This window comes from Acipenser ruthenus, chromosome 2 (assembly GCF_902713425.1).
Source record: "Acipenser ruthenus chromosome 2, fAciRut3.2 maternal haplotype, whole genome shotgun sequence".
Classification (NCBI taxonomy): domain Eukaryota; kingdom Metazoa; phylum Chordata; class Actinopteri; order Acipenseriformes; family Acipenseridae; genus Acipenser; species Acipenser ruthenus.
Genome location: NC_081190.1, coordinates 46,676,240 through 46,695,555, shown reverse-complemented (window position 1 = coordinate 46,695,555; position 19,316 = coordinate 46,676,240). Strand labels below are relative to the sequence as shown.

Below are 19,316 nucleotides of genomic sequence, written 5' to 3'. Positions count from 1 at the left end.
AAACAAATAGCGAGTGGTTTTACCGACATTTATCGTATATAAATTTACTTCAGTCAAACTCATTTTTGGGGAATTCGACATTTAATGAGCTTTACCAATTAAAATAAAAAAGTAGCAAGCCTAGGCATAACCAAAATGGGGTTGGCTGAAAATAGAAAACATAATTGGCAACTAAAAAAAATGGATGCTTTGAACAAAGCATTTGAAGATGTGTATGGAAATACATAGCACTCAAGGGGAAGTTATTTAGTGTAGTCAAAGTGCTGGTAGCCTTTGGAAAAGAAGACACCATTAAACTAAAAGGAGCTCAAGTTATTGCACAAGTTATTCACATCCTGTTCATTGTTTACAATTCATGCACAAAAGCACACTCTCTGGCCATAACATCACATTTCATTTTGAATTGAACGACTTTCCTTGCTGAAAACTAGTTCACATCTAGGAGGTTACTAGACGTCCTCTGCTTTTGACCAACTCTGAGAACACCTGATTTTTATTCCTGTGTGAACCATGCTTAAGAATGCATATTAAGAAGTTACTAACTTTTTCAATATAAATCTGAATGTATAACTTAAAACAACAATACAGGTAAAAGTCTTTAATCCATCACTATACAAACTTAATGGTAGAATGTGTCAATACAAAATGTCTTAAATGGAAAAAAGAAAGTGGTAACTGGGTTTTATTTATATCTTATACCTTAATAGGGAGATTGACAAGTGTTAAGGGCTTCCCCTTTTCCCGAAAACAAGACTCAAAACTCCATACAATACTTATGAAACTAAAAATAAATGTAAAATGTTTCCAATGATTCCAACGATATACAACACACTAAAAAGATAGTCACTTTAAAAAATACAGCAGAACTGAAAATAAATACTATTTTATAGTATTTTTTTCCAATAAAATTAACTCTGAACCCAAATACATAAATACAGCCTTTCAGTTTCTCAAATCGGTCAAGAAAACCCCAAAAACTTATCATTGATAACATACTGTACCTATCCAATAACATACACAATCGTGGCATCGTTACTAAAAACAGAATGTCATGTTCAAATGTTATTTAAATGCATCCCATAACAGCCTTGGTGTTTAACTGTGAGAGACAGGATGCTCTCCAAAATCAAGAAAGAATAATTCAAATTTCCATTCCCAGCACTGGCAAAATCTGCATTAAACAATATTACCTCTATGATCTGATTCTTGTAGATAAAATAAGTAACTGAGCTTACACCTTTGCTTTAATGAAAAGTTTTCTCACCACCACAAATCAATCAGTAAATTAAAGCTGTGCAATTATAGTAAAACAGATGGATATTGTAGTTATAGCACCATCCAGTCATGTTGATGTGACTACCTGATCAAATGCTATCTAAATAGACAGCATTTTAATATTTTTGACTAGTTTATAGAAAACTGAAGGAACTGATTTGAGTTACTCTGTTGCTCTAAGAATTGTTTTGATAGCAAAGTAGAAGAAATGAGCCCCAAACTGTCTTGTTTCACATTAGCATTGTTCAAATGTGCACAGCTTGAAAAGAAAAAGTGCACAACAGCACCCGGTTTTTAGAGTTGCCAACAATTTCCCAAAATATTGAAGTCTTGTCATTTCCAGGTAGCACATAAAGCAGGAGCCTTGGAAGCCCGATATTAATAGATGGCAATTTGAACCACTGCAGTTCAAGAAAGCAACCTACTGGTTTGATGGTTTTTTCTGCTAATGTTATTCTCCCAGCTTTACATGCCCCTCAAACAAGTTAAGTTCTGAATGAAACGGTAAAATGATTAACCCACATGAAACGTGGCAGCAAATAAAGAAAAGCAGCTTGATCACAAAGACATTTACCCTTTTGATTAGAAAGTTTGTTTGGAGATTTCTAGGGTTGATCACACAACAGTTTGGCCTGTGTATTGTTTAAAGTTAGGTTGGTGGGCCACAAAGAGAATCAAAATGATCACAAAGAACTGTATCACCCTACATCGCACAACAAAATTAACCTTATACTGAATTAATGACTTTTGAATGGGTGTGTTTCAGACTGTATTAAATCACAGTGAAAAGAAGTTGTGAAGTTCTATTGGGTTTTGGGTTTATTGGTGGTCAGTGGTCTTGCATCTCAAGGAAGACGTGTCAAAACACTGGTGGTGCTGCTGACAAGTCACACCTAATAAATTAGATAACTGTTTTTAAATATTTTAAAAATAAACATAATCCTTTGTACCAGAATTTCCACCCTCAATGCTGGGTTTTCTAACTTTTTATATCAAAAATTGTTCAATTATTACAATTTTTTGATAAACGCCACATTACAGCAAATGGTTGTCCTTTTTGAGCATGGTTGTTTTATCCAGAACCTGTAGCAAACCTGCACTTTCATAAGGAATTGACATCTGATAACACAAGTACTGACATTTTTTAATTGCTTAGTGGTAACATAGCGCATTTAAAACAAGCAAGTGCAGCTTGGAACAGTTATTAGCAACCTGCAATAGTCTTGGTGAACAAATAACAAATACAATGTAGTTGTGAACGGTTATCAAAAGGGGGATTGTATTGTATTGAATATTGAATTGTATTTTTCATTTAAGGGCTGTACTATTAATATGGTTACTGTTTTGTTAATATTAAATTGACAATATTATACATTTTCATTAGCAGACAATTATATATTAGAAACTGTGATACATTGCTTGTTTATTTATACTGGGTCGTAATGGATTCATATCAAGTACATTTTTGATATCCTGATTCAACGTTGTCTCAAAATGCAGAATTTCATATGCCAAAAATGCAATTCCTGGTATTAAAACTGGAGTCCACATCATTAGAAATTCAACATATCAAAAACTGAGAGACAGATTCATTTGTTTACATCTCCCAGCTCCTTTCAATAATTTATTCCTTTATAATAAAGTTTTGAATATCAAAATAATTTTTGATAACACATGAGTTTGTTTTTATCATCACCATCAACATCATTAATTCAGTATTAAACATTCAAACAGCTTGCCTCATGAAATAAAGGAGACACCAAGCGGCAGTACAAATGTATAATTGGCAAAAAAAATACCTTATTTAGCTATAGACACATTAGGGGCTTCCACCATTGGATTTGTCTTTAAATATGTGAAGATGCACCCCCCCCCCCCCTTTTCTATTTTTTATTTTTTTAGACCTACATAAATAAATGTAGCCCCAATATAGCACTTCTGGAAACCATGCCTAAAAATCTCTCAAAAGCCCTCCTAATGACTTGTATATACAAGATTGGTATATAGAACATAAATAACTACACAAAAATATTAAACTCATTATATTCACAAATTGACTCAAAGAAGGAAATTGAACCCAAAATTGCCAGAAGATGATACACAACTGAAAAAACAGCTTAGAAATAATTTTATATATCTATATATACTTTCTGTGCTCCAAGACTTACAAAGTGAAACCTGAAAGAAAATGGATTGGTAAAAACTTTCCACCTCCTCTTCTTTTTTTCTTCCCTGCATCCGATTTGTTTCAAAATTGGTTTGGGTGTAAAAAATATAAAGCCTGGTAGTTTTGCAGCAAAGGAAGAAGTGTGTCCGAAAGTACAAAACTGTAAAGTGTTTTGTTTTTGTAAACTAAAGCACCAGTAGTGTCTTGGTGCCTTTTCCATTTTCTCTTCTGTACAAAAGTATAAATATATGCTTTCCTTGAATTTTTCACATATCTAGGACTCAGAGGACAAAGTAAGGTTGTTTTTTCCCCACGGTTACAGTATCAGAAGTTCCTGTGTGTGGTTTGCTGGTTCGCGTCACATGACGTGCTGGATGATAGTCTCTGCATAATAACAACATTGCACTGTCTTGGGCCAAAACAACCGGTCTGTCCTACAGTAAGTCCATTTTAGGTCTGTAATGCAGCAGGAGGGGTGCCTTCTGTGAACACAATGGAATGAATATTGTAAGGTCAAATGCAATAAGACATCATAATCATCATTTTGATAGCACATAATAGATTACTCAAATACACACACACCAACACACACATACAGTACTGTGCAAAAGTTTTAGGCAGGTGTGAAAAAATGCTGTAAAGTAAGAATACTTTCAAAAATAGACATGTTAATAGATCATATTTATCAATTAACTAAATGCAAAGTGAGTGAACAGAAGAAAAATCTAAATCAAATCCATATTTGGTGTGACCACCCTTTGCCTTCAAAACAGCATAAATTCTTCTAGTTTAATCACTGTATGATTAAACAATTATACCAAACAGGTGCTAATGATCATCAATTCAATATGTAGGTTGAAACACAATCATTAACTGAAACAGAAACAGCTGTGTAGGAGGAATAAAACTGAGTGAGGAACAGCCAAACTCAGCTAACAAGGTGAGGTTGCTGAAGATAGTTTACTGTCAAAAGTCATACACCATGGCAAGACTGAGCACAGCAACAAGACACAAGGTAGTTATACTGCATCAGCAAGGTCTCTCACAGGCAGAAATTTTAAGGCAGACAGGGGTTTCCAGATGTGCTGTCCAAGCTCTTTTGAAGAAGCACAAAGAAACGGGCAACTTTGAGGACCGTAGACGCAGTGGTCGGCCAAGGGAACTTACTGCAGCAGAAAGACACATCATGCTTACTTCCCTTCGCAATCGGAAGATGTCCAGCAGTGCCATCAGCTCAGAATTGGCAGAAAACAGTGGGACCCTGGCACACCCATCTACTGTCCGGAGAAGTCTGGTGGCCATCATGGAAGACTTGCGGCCAAAAAGCCATACCTCCGACGTGGAAACAAGGCCAAGAGACCCAACTATGCACGAAAACACAGGAACTGGGGTGCAGAAAAATGGCAGCAGGTGCTCTGGACTGATGAGTCAAAATTTGAAATATTTGGCTGTAGCAGAAGGCAGTTTGTTCGCCGAAGGGCTGGAGAGCGGTACACGAATGAGTGTCTGCAGGCAACAGTGAAGCATGGTGGAGGTTCCTTGCAAGATTGGGGCTGCACTTCTGCAAATGGAGTTGGGGATTTGGTCAGAATTAATGGTCTCCTCAATGCTGAGAAGTACAGGCAGATACTTATCCATCATGCAATACCATCAGGGTGGCATCTGATTGGCCCCAAATGTATTCTGCAGCATGACAACGACCCCAAACAAACAGCGAAAGTCATTAAGAACTATCTTCAGCGTAAAGAAGAACAAGGAGTCCTGGAAGTGATGGTATGGCCCCCACAGAGCCCTGACCTCAACATCATCGAGTCTGTCTGGGATTACATGAAGAGAGAGAAGCAACTGAGGCTGCCTAAATCCACAGAAGAACTGTGGTTAGTTCTCCAAGATGTTTGGGCCAACCTACCTGCCGAGTTCCTTCAAAAATTGTGTGCAAGTGTACCTAGAAGAATTGATGCTGTTTTGAAGGCAAAGGGTGGTCACACCAGATATTGATTTGATGTAGATTTTTCTTCTGTTCACTCACTTTGCATTTTGTTAATTGATAAATATAAACTATTAACATGTCTATTTTTGAAAGCATTCTTACTTTACAGCATTTTTTCACAACTGCCTAAAACTTTTGCACAGTACTGTATATATATATATATATATATATATATATAATTACACATATACACACACACACACACACACACACACACAATGCTGTGCAAAAGTCTTCGACATTTTGCACATTCTGGGGGGGGGGGGGTTATACTATACTGACTAGAATCAACTCGCTGCATCTACAGAACGTCATGTCACGTATATTATTATTATTATTATTTATTTCTTAGCAGACGCCCTTATCCAGGGCGACTTACAATTGTTACAAGATATTACATTATTTATTTTTTTTACATACAATTACCCATTTATACAGTTGGGTTTTTACTGGAGCAATCTAGGTAAAGTACCTTGCTCAAGGGTACAGCAGCAGTGTCCCCAACCGGGGATTAAACTATACTTTTACCTACTGACAACATGTGTTTCATGGATCCATTTATTGCAGTTGCTCACTTATCCACTGCCACGCTGGGATATCATTCTTGTGATACAGACATACTCTACAATTTTCTCTGTTATGGAATCGTTTTCTTTTACTGCACTCAAGGATTTGAATATGTTAGTAATGCAGATTCAATCTTCTACCTGTTCCTTAGATCCAATACCAACTAGATTCCTTAAAGATATATTTAGTTATGTGAGTAATGATGCTCTTGCTATAGTAAATATATCTCTGTCAACTGGAATAGTTCCAGCTTGCCTTCAAAGCTGCTTTGGTTAAGCATCAGCTTAGATGGTACTGTTTGAACTTAGATGGTACTGTTTTGAGTAATTTCTAACTTGCCATTCTTAGCTAAGGTTCTTGAAAAAGGTAGCAGTAAAACAATGCAACAGATTTCTGGATAGTAGCAATGTCCTTCAAAAGTTTCATTTGGGGTTTCAATCTGCTCAAAGTACAGAGACTGACTGTCAGAGTGGTGAATGACTTACTGATGAGTGCGGACTCTAACTCTAGATCCATTTTGGTTCTTTTAGACCTTAGTGCTGCAATTGTTACTATGGATTGTGTCATTTTATTGTCATGGCTTATCGTGTCATTTTATTGTCATGGCTTATCATGTTTGCAGCTTGTTTAGAATGTACCAGGGCTCTCACTAGAACAAAGAAACAGGCTCCTATAACTGTGCATTTTAGAATTGATTTTAAAAACTTACTATTGACATATAAAGCACTGAATTACCCAAGAGAGATTCTGTCCCTGTGCAAACCTCTGCTAACGCTGGCCTCCCAAAAGTAAAACTGACAAGGACAGGAGAACATGCATTTAGTTATAATGCCCCCAGACTGGATCTCCTTGCCCTTTTCTATGATGCTTCATCAATATTTTTAAGTCACGATTAAACACTTACTTTTATAGTTTAGACGTTTTAACCTGACTCTTTTATTTCCTCATTTTTATAATTCTTTTTCATTCCCAGTTTTCTTAAATAGTTTTATTTTATTGTTCTCATTTACTGATGTTATTATTACTATTATTTTGTCATTTGTATTACTTCTTGATATTGCACACTGACATCTAAAACTCTGAGATACTGTGGTATGAAAGGCGCTATATAAATGAAATAAAGAACAATTTATTTGAGACATGTTTAGTCTAGTTTTGCAGATGGCCAGAAAACGTACCTTTGCAACTTAGACCCAAATATATTGCTGCAATGCTTTAGATTTGTCATCACAGCACTTGATAGCTACACCTCCTACTATTGCCAATAACTTTGCCACAAAAAAAACATCCTGTCAATGTGGTTTGACAAAAAGCAGGTTGCATCCTCAATGCAAAACCGTGACTGGTATTAATATATTTAACAAATAATACCTGATACCATACCTTAAATCTCCATCTCGTTACGACTACGAATTTCAAAGTGTGGTCCTTGCCCAAGATTTCTTCATTGCATAAAATATCCAACTAAGAAAGGAAGGAAGTAGATAAGTTTAATTATTTATTAAATTCAAACATTTAGGATTAAAACAAATGACACCAATGGTAAGTCTTGTAACACTTCTAAAGAAAGATTCACTAGCAAATTGCAGCATGCCATTGTAATGTAGGAAAGAAAACAGCGGACAAACTCATCTTATGTATGCCCATATCTTACTGTAAAGTTATTAATGCTGAAAGAGTTAAGACAGCACCCCGGGTACTTTCAACTCAATATTTCAAATCACCTTTCATCAGACCATCAATAACAAGAAACCCCTGTATGGAGCTTTATTTAAATAATAAAAAAAAAAGTTTAACTAGAATAAAAAATCATATACACTAATAATATCTAAAAAGTCTCTTTTACAAATAAACAAATGAAAAAAGTGTTCTTCTCAGGTCTGACAGGTAACTGCTAATTCACTACTGCTGCACTACTTGCAAGGAAAAAAATACATCTTTGACATTGCATAGATCATCTCTTACTAGAACAGGACTTCTTTGACTGAATCTTTTCCACGCATTAACAAAGCACGTGCCAATGCAACGGATCCAATAGATACAGTTGTTACTGAAGTACTGTAACCTCTCAATTTTTCCAGTCTGTGATCCAGACTGGAAAAATCACAGTATTTGTATTCAGGGAGCCTGTGTTCTATATATCCCCTTTGCTTTTCTATAACTTTGTGAGAAGATTCTTTCGATAGAGTAATATATCCTATGGATGTTACTGGGTGCTCTAACATGGTTTAATTTGAACCACTGTGTCTCTCATTCTCTCGACAATATAAAATGTGTGTGTGTTTTGGACAGCTGAGTCTTTTTTTCACCATACTGTGTATATTTCAGCTCCAGTATAAGGGCAGCATTCTGCCTGAATAGGCTTTTAAAATCTGGTATGCTACCTTCCAACACAGAATTCAGAATGTGACATTTGAGTCAGTGTTTATAAAAGTAAAATGTAGTGTAGGATAAAAGTACTACACCCCGCACACACGTGCAGATAGAAAGTATTTAACAAACCATAAAGTTTACAAAAATTAGACTTTTTAAAACTAAAACCAATTATTAAAGTACATGAAAATTTACAGAATTTGCTTAAAAGACTAACCCTAAAGTCTAAAGCCAGGAGCGAATCCACAATAGAGGAGACACAGAATATTGATTACTGGTAAACAATAGATCTTGAGAGAACGGATCCCTAAGAGTTTAAAAGTTCAGTAGTCACAGTGTAGCATCTCAGAAACTCGAATCATAATAAAAGCAATTTAAATTGTAACAATTCATGACGAAAGACTACATGTTGGTGTTAGTTTCTTTAGACTGGGTTTGTAATCTAAATTAAGATGAAGTAAAATGACAACGGCTTTGCAAAGATTATGAGGTAAAGAGATCAATGATACTTTGCTCAGATAACTGCTAACCCACTTTGGCTGCATTACTCATAAGTAGAGCCCCGTGAAATTCTATTAATTTTTTTTTTATAATTTTTCATTTTATTTTGTTTTATTACAGATACACATTAATTAAAACAACTCAAATACATGTATATTACTAATAGTAGACGTCATGTTTTAACTATACATAATTTTTATTAAACATTTTCTGCTTTTTGTTTTTAGAACATTATGACACAGACCTCGCACAGAAAAATAATTTAGTTACCATAATTTCTCATAAGCAGCAGTTATGGTAATGTACAGTCCCCCACTCTTTTTAATTAATTGCCTATTTACAGTAAAATACTGCCCGTGTGTGTGTGTGTGTATATGGATAAGGGCGTCTGCTAAGAAATAAATAATAATAATAATAATAATAATAATAATAATAATAATAATAATAATATATTATATATATATATATATATATATATATATATATATATATATATATATATATATATATATATATATATATATATTAGGGCTGTCAGTTAAGCCTCAATAGCAATAAATTAATCAATCAGTAAATATCGATGATGATTGTACCATACATTTTTGGTGCATTCCTCTTCCCACGACGTTATTATTTGAATATCATTGCAGTTAAGTAAAAGCTTGTGCACAATAATTGAATGAGAGGGGTAATTATGCCTTGGTAGCATCAAGAGAAAAAGAAAAAAACACAACATTTGCAACAAGCATAAAGCAAGTTTAAACATACTACAGGTGTGTTACTAAAATACTCATTCCAAACAGATTACAGTACTTTGGAATGTAAACTATATAATCTAGACACGAGTTTATGAAAACTGTTTTACTCAGTGACAGCTGCAGCATCACGCATTGCATCTTGTTAATACTGTACCACCTAACCTTCACTATCTGTGAAACACACAATACGGAAATCCCTGCCTATAATAATAATAATAATAATAATAATAATAATAATAATAATAATATTGATTTACTTAGCACAACATACATACCCGCTTATTGAATATTGTTAAATATTAATTATATATAGGGCTTCTGTTTTTTGGTTTTTATTAATTTCATTTTTCGGTGCTTATTTTGAGCTATTTTCAAGCTATTTTGTAAATTGTTTTTTTTTTCAGGGCTTTCGTTTTTGATATACTGTATGAAATTAGTTTTCGGTTACTTTCCAAAATGCTTGAGTGTTTTTTTCTGTCAAAATATGTATAATAGTAACTCAACAGTACTTGCACACTTAAGTTGTACCTTCTTTCCTTTGCTGTCTTCCACAAGTTTGGAAGTTTGGAGTTTTTGTGTGTAGGCATTTTTTTACATTTCGTAACAATTCTGTTTTAAATCCTCCGTACCTTAACTGTAATACAGCTTTAAATCCTGCTAACAAGCCTCCATTCCTGATTGTAATCTCGTTTTAAATCTTGCAAGCGGAGTCTCCAATAGAAATGTAGGAATGTGCTGTCACTTAGTAGTTGGGGCGGGTTTAAAATATTCAGAATGATTCAATGATAGGTACAAGTCAGGAAGCCAGCAGCACTGGGAAATGTATTTATTATTATTTTTGTAGTAGGTTTTATTTTTTAATGGGAAAAGGGTAAAGTCAACGTGAATTGATTAATCATTTCCACAGTTTTTCCGGTGTTTTCCGGTGTTTATTGGCTATCCACCGATCTCATTTTTTTTGTATCAGGGGTATTTTATCGGTTAAAACCAAAAGTCAGAAGCCCTATTATGTAACAGCTCATTTTGAAACTCCAAAGCAGCGCAAACCTATATACAGTGCGTTTTTTTCAATGTGCACAATTTATTTACAGGCTGTTTACCAGGAATACAAGCCTGTCGTCCTGCAGAGGTGGCACACTTTTTTTTTCTTTTTTGTGTTTATACAGTCAGTACACAGAGGGGCGTACTTACAAAGCATTTTCAAAACTGATTCGCTGGTAGGATGGGACCAGCAAATCAGATGCTACTTAACATCAGCAGGAGAAGAAGAGCACGCCCGGTGCTTGTCTGTGGCAGAAATAGTGTCAATAGCATATATTGAGGAGTGGAATCGATCGAAAAATCGATTTTTGATTTAATCGTAGCAGCCCTAATATATGTACACTGTCCTACTATTGTGGGGCTGTCATCATAATAGCACATACAGCAATCTACCCATTAAAAAAAAAATGATAGGAATTGTATTTCAAGCTTGGGGAGGTATACAAGTATATAACAGTATACAGCAAGCTTGGGGTTTCTCAGCATTTAAACACTAAGTAATGCAGATTCATTCATTCAAATCCATTCAAAACCAAAACAGCATTTGCTCTAGTGCAAAGTTTGCACCACTTGAAATAAAACAAAGAATTAGCAAACTAATACAAAATACAAGCAAACAGACATATTTTCCCCAAAACGAATAAACAGCTAATGATGCTTAACGACGGTATCTTTCGACTCGTATTCCAGCCGACGGTTGCAAAATCTGCACATCATTATTTTGTCACCATTCTTATGCGCGCTTTAGGCATTTTAGAAACAAACATCTCTTCTCATCCATTGCAATTTTAATTCCCAAACGACTCGCTCCAAATTATACATCTGCGTAAGTGCAAGTCAGAACTTCCGTTTCCCTTCATACCGTGTCTTTGGTAACAGCTGAGCCTTGACAACTATGATTGCAAGTATTTATTTATTTCTTATATAAACCTCTCAATTTAAAATGTAATTCTGTTGTAGCGATACGTGCAGTTGTGTTTGTGTACCGTAACTTCTGCTGTAATCGTGTTCCCCTCCCGCTCTGTACTTCCCACTGCTGGTTTGTTTACCTCTGTCTGTGCATTCCTAGCCTGTGTGTGGGCATGTTCTGTGTCGCCCCTGTGATTGGCTGTTGTCTGTCTGTCCTCATTGGTCCTAGTGTGCGGCTGAAGGCCAATGGGATGTGCGGCCAATAAAGTGGCGGGGCTAAGTAAAAAGAAGGCGCATCAATGCCGTTTTGTGTTGTTGGTCTTGTAACCTGAGTAGCTGACAGAGCTGTGGTCTCTGTGTGTGAGAGAAAGGCGTGGTGAATAAAAGCCCTTTGGAAAGAAACAAGCGTCTCTCCTCGTTTTCTGCCTCCTGCTGAAATGCTACACTGTTTGTTTTATAATGATTTTTTGTTTTATTTTTTCATTTTGTTTTACTTTGTTTTATAGGTTGCACTTCATTTTATTTTGACAGTGCATGTCAGCGATGTTATCTTGTGGGTAGGTTTCATTTGGGGGAAATGTTTTACTCTAGGTATTTCAAAGCTTTAAAAAATATAGTATTCATGATCCTTTACATTTTTAAATACTCACCATTAAAAATAACAACATGTTATACATAACCTTTATATATATAATTTACCACCATCTTCCCAGGAGCCGCAGCCTGCAAGAACAGCTAGCTATTAAAACCCCAGGTGGGCTGCAACAGCCCTGACAATGCTCAATTACCTCATTAAATGATGCCAAGTTGAGCTTTTTGGCAATGAACTTCTTCAAGTGTAGGACTGTGGCCTGTGCTGAGCAGCGGATCCACTTTCGTTTCAATCCCCGCAGCTTGCTGCTATTGCATTCCAAGCAGATGCTTACCTTCAGGAGAAAACAAACACACAGGCAGGGAAAGTTAACAAGTATTCACAGTCCTCACTGGTCATTCTACAGGCAGCCTTTATTAATCTTGCAACATGAGGCAGCGTCATCAAAGCATCCTGGCATAATCTCTTTCCGTTGTCTCATTCTCACACTCAATTCGAGCTGTTAGACACACACTTACTCACAAACACACCTTTGTCAGATTTGTCAAACTCTCAAACACACATTCATCACTCTCTAATAATGGCCAGCCTCACACATGTACTTTAAGATACCGTTTCCAACAATCCCTTTTTAAATTCTATATAAAAAATAATAATTCTGTGTTGTCAGGTTACTACATTCTTCAATATTTAGCAGTCAGTGCACACGACATCTGAAGAAGCCTGAACAAAGGTTGTACACAAAGCAATCTTAACCCTTAAATATTGCTTGCCATAACACTGCAGAGGGTTATGAATGTCATCTTCAAGCTCTGTTCTCTGCTTATTACACACACAAAGCAAATTACTGCAAGATATAAGCCACGCCATGGAGCTTCCTGCTAGCAGATAAGCTTGCCAAACAGCTAGGTAGTGAGCTGTTGTAGAACGAGAGGAACAGATATATATGACGCACAGTGAAACAGTGATGAGCCAGACCTTATCTTCTTGATAAAATCAATAAGCCTTTCAACTTGCCTACATTTCAGAGACCCAAACCCCCACCCCCACCCCAAAGATAGGTAAACGGCAACTCTTATTCATCTTCGCAATACATTTTAAGTTGAAGGATAAAAACAAGGACCATTACTAAGCTCCATATTGTCTTAAGTCCATGGCAACTTCATGCTGTTTATAACTCAATCATATATTCTGAAGCAGAACTACTTTAATCACTTCAGCTCCTGGACGTACGCATGTACAGTACGTCAAATGAAAGAACACTTCAGTACCATGCCGTGTTTTTTTTTCAATCTGATCTCTTTGTATACATGTCAGGAGGGGAGTGGAGTGGGTGACAAAATGAATGTCCAAATGGTCTTAAAACCAAAATAGTCAGTTTTTAATTAATAATAATCACTACTGTGTTAGTATTTTGTGAAACCTTTTTGCTTGGGACTGAAAACCCGCTGCTTTACCCCCATACAGGGGCAAAACAGCTTGTTTTCAGTCCTAAAGAAAAAGGTTTCACAAAATAATAACACAGTACAGTGAACAGAAAGTGCTCCGGTTGTAGTACAGCGGTGCTCTGCAGTGCTAGTCGTGCTGTGGGGTCCGTGCTGGCTCCGTGGCTGCAGCTCACGACTCGCTAGTCCTCTGCTACACAAATAAACAAACAAAAACACAGCGCTCCGGCTGCATCCCCTTTGTACTGAGATTTGCAGCTCAGATTCCTTCTCGTCATTATGCCCTAAGGCAGTGTTAGTAATGTGATATGTGTTTTGAAGTCGGGAACGAGAGATCAAAATCATCAGGTGACTATTATCCAATTGCATTCCATGCAAAAATCCCTATCTATCTGTGAAGACATTGAGAATGAGTCGGATACCGCAGGACGTTTCAATACACCAGTCGAGAAAGCTTTTTTTTGTGCAATGTGTTTATATGATGGAGCACACGCTTGCAGATATTGGCAGCGTGTTGTTGTAGCTTCTAAATGCATTTGAGTTAAACAAAGCAAGCTTTGTAAACGCAGTGCCTACTGGCAGTTTGTTTAAAACAGCTGAAGCATGGAGATTAAAGCTTTGCGTGGAGATGGCTTAGCAAACCGCATAGCAACACTATATATATAGTTTTTGCTGTTAATACAGACCAGTAAGCCTGACTTCTATTACATGGAAACTTATGGAAACTATAATAACATCTAAAATGGAAAATTACCTATATGGTAACAATATCCTGGGAGACCGTCAGCATGGTTTTAGGAAAGGGAGATCGTGTCTAACCAACCTGCTTGACTTTTTTGAGGATGCAACATTGACAATGGATAATTGCAAAGCATACAACATGGTTTATTTAGATTTCCAGAAAGCTTTTGACAAAGTCCCGCATAAAAGATTAATTCTCAAACTGAATGCAGTAGGGATTCAAGGAAATGCATGCACATGGATTAGGGAGTGGTTAACATGTAGAAAACAGAAAGTACTGATTAGAGGAGAAACCTCAAAATGGAGCGAGGTAACCAGTGGTGTACCACAGGAATCAGTATTAGGTCCTCTGGTATTCCTAATCTACATTAATGATTTAGATTCTGGTATAGTAAGCAAACTTGTTAAATTTGCAGACGACACAAAAATAGGAGGAGTGGCAAACACTGTTGAAGCAACAAAGGTCATTCAAAATGACCTAGACAGCATTCAGAACTGGGCAGACACATGGCAAATTACATTTAACAGAGAAAAGTGTAAAGTATTGCATGCAGGCAATAAAAATGTGCATTATAAATATCATATGGGAGATACTGAAATTGAAGAAGGGAACTATGAAAAAGACCTAGGAGTTTATGTTGACTCAGAAATGTCTTCATCTAGACAATGTGGGGAAGCTATAAAAAAAAAAAAAGGCCAACAAGATGCTCGGATATATTGTGAGAAGTGTTGAATTTAAATCAAGGGAAGTAATGTTAAAACTTTACAATGCATTAGTAAGACCTCACCTAGAATATTGTGTTCAGTTCTGGTCACCTCATTACAAAAAGGATATTGCTGCTCTAGAAAGAGTGCAAAGAGCAACCAGAATTATCCCAGGTTTAAAAGGCATGTAGTATGCAGACAGGCTAAAAGAATTGAATCTATTCAGTCTTGTACAAAGAAGACTATGCAGCGATCTGATTCAAACATTCAAAATCCTAAAAGGTATAGACAATGTCGACCCAGGGGACTTTTTTGACCTGAAAAAAGAAACATTCAGGACATTCAGAACAGAAAATAGGAGGCACTTTTTTTACACAGAGAATTGTGAGGGTCTGGAACCAACTCCCCAGTAATGTTGTTGAAGCTGACACCCTGAGATCCTTCAAGAAGCTGCTTGATGAGATTCTGGGATCAATAAGCTACTAACAACCAAACGAGCAAGATGGTCTGAATGGCCTCCTCTCGTTTGTAAACTTTCTTATGTTCTTAAAATGTAAAAAAAGGTAACTTGTGTCTGTTTTGCTTTATTGAATATGACTATCTAGTGCAAAAGAGCCTAAAGGGTTAATAAAAATGTTATAAATGTATTGACCTTTTTCCAAATATTATTTTATACCAATTTCAGGGGTAAATATACGAATTACAATCATTTCAAAATCTGGTACCTGGAGTGCACATTCATTTTTGCACCTGGAGCTGAAGAGGTTAACCCCATTTGCCCACAGTATAGACTGTAGCAGACATCTTTGTTGGAGTTCAGACCATAAAAACTTTGTGACTGTTACATCCACTGTTTATGTCCTACTACAACAAATCTGTTTACATGTTTCTGTTTAAACAGGCACTGTAAACAATATTAGGGTACAAGGTTATTAGGGTACAAGACTATGATGCAACCAGTACATTTTCACTTGTTGATCTGATATTCAGCAAAACTGTCTATTGCAATCTGTATTTTGTTGTAAACAGTACAACGTATTTGGTAAACCTTTAGTCACCCAAGTAACACCACGTGATAGTTTGTCACTAAAACCTCAATTTAAAGTTCGAGCAAACTCTCATATATAATATTTATATTTTTTTTCAAAAGGTTTAGACAGTAATTTAATTGGACAAGATGTCTTGTTAAATAAAAAATACCCATCTGCAAAATGAAGAAAATAAACCAGTTTCTTGTCAAGACTTGGATACCATCCAAAGAAAATGCAGGGCTTATTTGTTAGAGAGCTTCTATTTCAGGTATGATCTGAGGAATGTTAGACATTGTGACAGATATACATAAAATACATGTCAGAACCAGAACATTTAAAACAGATATAGAGGACCAACAGTAACTAGCTTTCCTTACTATCTTTCAAATCCATTCTTCTCACCTCTTAGGCATTATCAACATTATCCCTACCACTGTTTTATTGTGTTGGATGTTTTTATTTTTTATTTTTATTTTGGTACTTTAGTTGTTTTCTTTTGTTTAATTTGGGATATACACTACAGATTCTTCGCGCCACGTTATCAGCGAAGTGCAAGAACTGCCAGACTATACATCAAGGATAGTTTACGTGTTTTCAGGGTACTGGTGCAACAAAAGTAAATCAGCCAAAAGCACCATTTCACTTTTAATTTGTAGTTCCCAACACTTGGTGAAATGTCGAAAAAAAAGTCAGTACCTGTCATACAGTAAGAGAAATAAGTTGCCAAAGTAAGGTAAAAATGTCCTTCCCTTCTCCTCCTTTTTCTCCCAATGTATTTTTTTGCAGACCCCAGGCATTTTTATATTACAGGACATCTGAGTTTAATGACAATTAACTTGTTTTGTCAATATGGAAATATACTGGGGAACGCACTTATTGTGATGTCTATATCCTTTATATTAAATTATTTACTTCTGTTTTAAAATGGAACATTTGCCTGCAAAAAATATCTTTTTTTTTATATAAAATATAAAAAAGGTCTGGCATGCATGGGATTTGATGAAACTATAACCTTCTGTTTGCAAGTGTGTTGTGTTACTGACAGTGCTACACAATTAGTTTAGACAAGCAGGATTTTGAAAGATGAAGTCAGCCAGTTGAGAATTCTTGGGACTTTGTTATATTTTTGATTTTTTTTTCATCATTGTCATCATTCTGAGATTCTGATCTTGATCTCTGAAAAATGTTGGTTTCCTGTCATTGTGCTCATTGTGGTCCCTATTGGCACAAGAAAGTATGGCTCCTCTTGATACTGGTTGATGAGAGTAACGCTATTTGTGGTCCCCACTGGACAAAAAGGAACGTTAATTTCTGAGAATTAGCTATATGCTGAAGGATAGCCTATATATTTGGTAAAAGTAAAACAAATAAATAAATACATTAATAAATATTGCAATAAATGAATACATAGACATTTATTTCTTTCTTTATCTTGATATTTACTTTTTTATTTTTCAATATCAGATATAGATAAACACTGCCACTTAATACTGTATGAACGCACTATATCATTTCAACAGTTAAAAATTAACTAAGAATAACATACAGTTGAAGCCCGTTCATCCGAACAGCTCGGGAACATAGCAATGGTTCATGTTAATGAGCGTTCAGATGGCAACCTTGACCCCCACCGCTTTTTTTGAAACTTGGCTTGTGTGTTTTTGATATCTCCACTTTAAATGGCTGGGCACTTTTGATAACTTGCCATTTTTTCACATTTTCAATGTGTTTTTATTTCAGATATATTATACAAAAACTGGACACTGCTCTACCATTGTTTTCTGTGGAGGTCAGTGGTGCCCGCAAAGCCAGGCCATCATGCCCGCGGCAGCTGTTCTTAAATTATGGGTCGTGAACACATTTCTGGCGGGTTTCAGCGTGGGAAAATAAATAAAGCTTTAAACACGTTTTCCAACAAAACCGTCACAGCAGTCTGTTGACAGTGCTGCCTGCTTGTGCTGTGCTTGTACATACTCGACATTTTTTTCCTGAAGGGCCTCTGCGATATGATCAACCAACTGAATATCTGCATTTCCTCTGCGGTAGCCCAATCATAAGTTAGATGGGTGGGACATAAATTGTGTCTGTTTCAGTTGTAGGTACTGACAGTAAGTTTAACCAATAGGACAGTCAAATATCTTCCAAGTATTACGCAGCTGTCCAATCATAAGCAAGCAGAGGTCGTTCACGGTATTCTGCATTAAAATTAAAGGTGAATGAGTAGCCAATGGGAAAGTGAAAGACCTGACAGCTGTCCAATCATTCGAGAGCAGAGGCGGGGTGTTAATATGCTGGAATTCAGTGCTTAATATGTAAGCACTGAATTTCACAGACTGTTATTGAGAAAAAATAATACATTTCAGTATTTAGAATTTAATTTTCTCTCTATATATTTTTTAATTTCACCAGACAAGGGAAACACCGTAGTAGATTTAGTTACGTAATTTTTGTATGTTTTGTATGAAATTTGTACGTTTTTAATATGTATACACACTGTATATGTCGTGGGAAGGCAGTGTTTGAGATAAGAACCTATGCAATAGTCAGCTTGCCCGCAAACAGCCATGTAAGATCAATTTATGCCCGTGCCCAAATTCCTTTGAGGACCGCTGATCTATTATTACTCAGTAACAGAACCACATATAAAGCACAAGTCTTGCATTGCTCTGAAAAAGTTCTCTCTTTCAGTAAGCTACAAACAAACAAAGGTAAATACATAAATAACTTAAAGTTAGTATAATAGTTCCTCTGTAATAATGGAACTTGCCTGTTCAAACATCATGATTGACTGGAAGCTTCCATAAATTACCTGGTATAACATGCCAATGTCATGCCATTATCACTTAATAGACTGCATGTTCCATGACACAACAGAGAAAACAATTAGTGACATACTGAGGCTTTTGTTGTGCTTTATTCTTAATATTTGTACCGTTTACATCACCTGGTTAAAAAAATAACTTACTTGAGGAAGCTTTTGTTTTACAGCAAAGCAAACTCAAAATAGCAGCATTAAAATTGGCAACCTATTCCTCCTTAAATATTCCTGTTAAATAGTTAAATAAGTTTTCCTCATATGTATCATGCTAGCTGCAACATTGGAAGTATATACATATCTTTGGATACTTGTGTACTTTATCTTCGATTTATAACTGGTGTCTTCTGGTAACAGATCAATTAGGATATACCCTTAATAAAAGTAAATGTGTCCAGAAACAGTT

The 19,316-nt window shown here is 35.9% G+C and overlaps 1 protein-coding gene across 1 annotated transcript in view; it reads right to left on the bottom strand.

The window, feature by feature from the left end:
- Positions 1-3,508: 3,508 nt before the first annotated feature.
- Positions 3,509-19,316, bottom strand: part of LOC117408743 (polycomb group RING finger protein 3) — a 110,133-nt gene continuing 94,325 nt past the window's right edge. The window contains exons 8-10 of the mRNA XM_058996623.1: positions 12,370-12,507; positions 7,383-7,463; positions 3,509-3,924 (exon numbers count right to left, since the gene is read on the bottom strand). Coding sequence (XP_058852606.1) covers positions 3,877-3,924; positions 7,383-7,463; positions 12,370-12,507 — 267 coding nt within the window. The 3' untranslated portion in view covers positions 3,509-3,876. The remainder of the gene's footprint in view (positions 3,925-7,382; positions 7,464-12,369; positions 12,508-19,316) is intronic.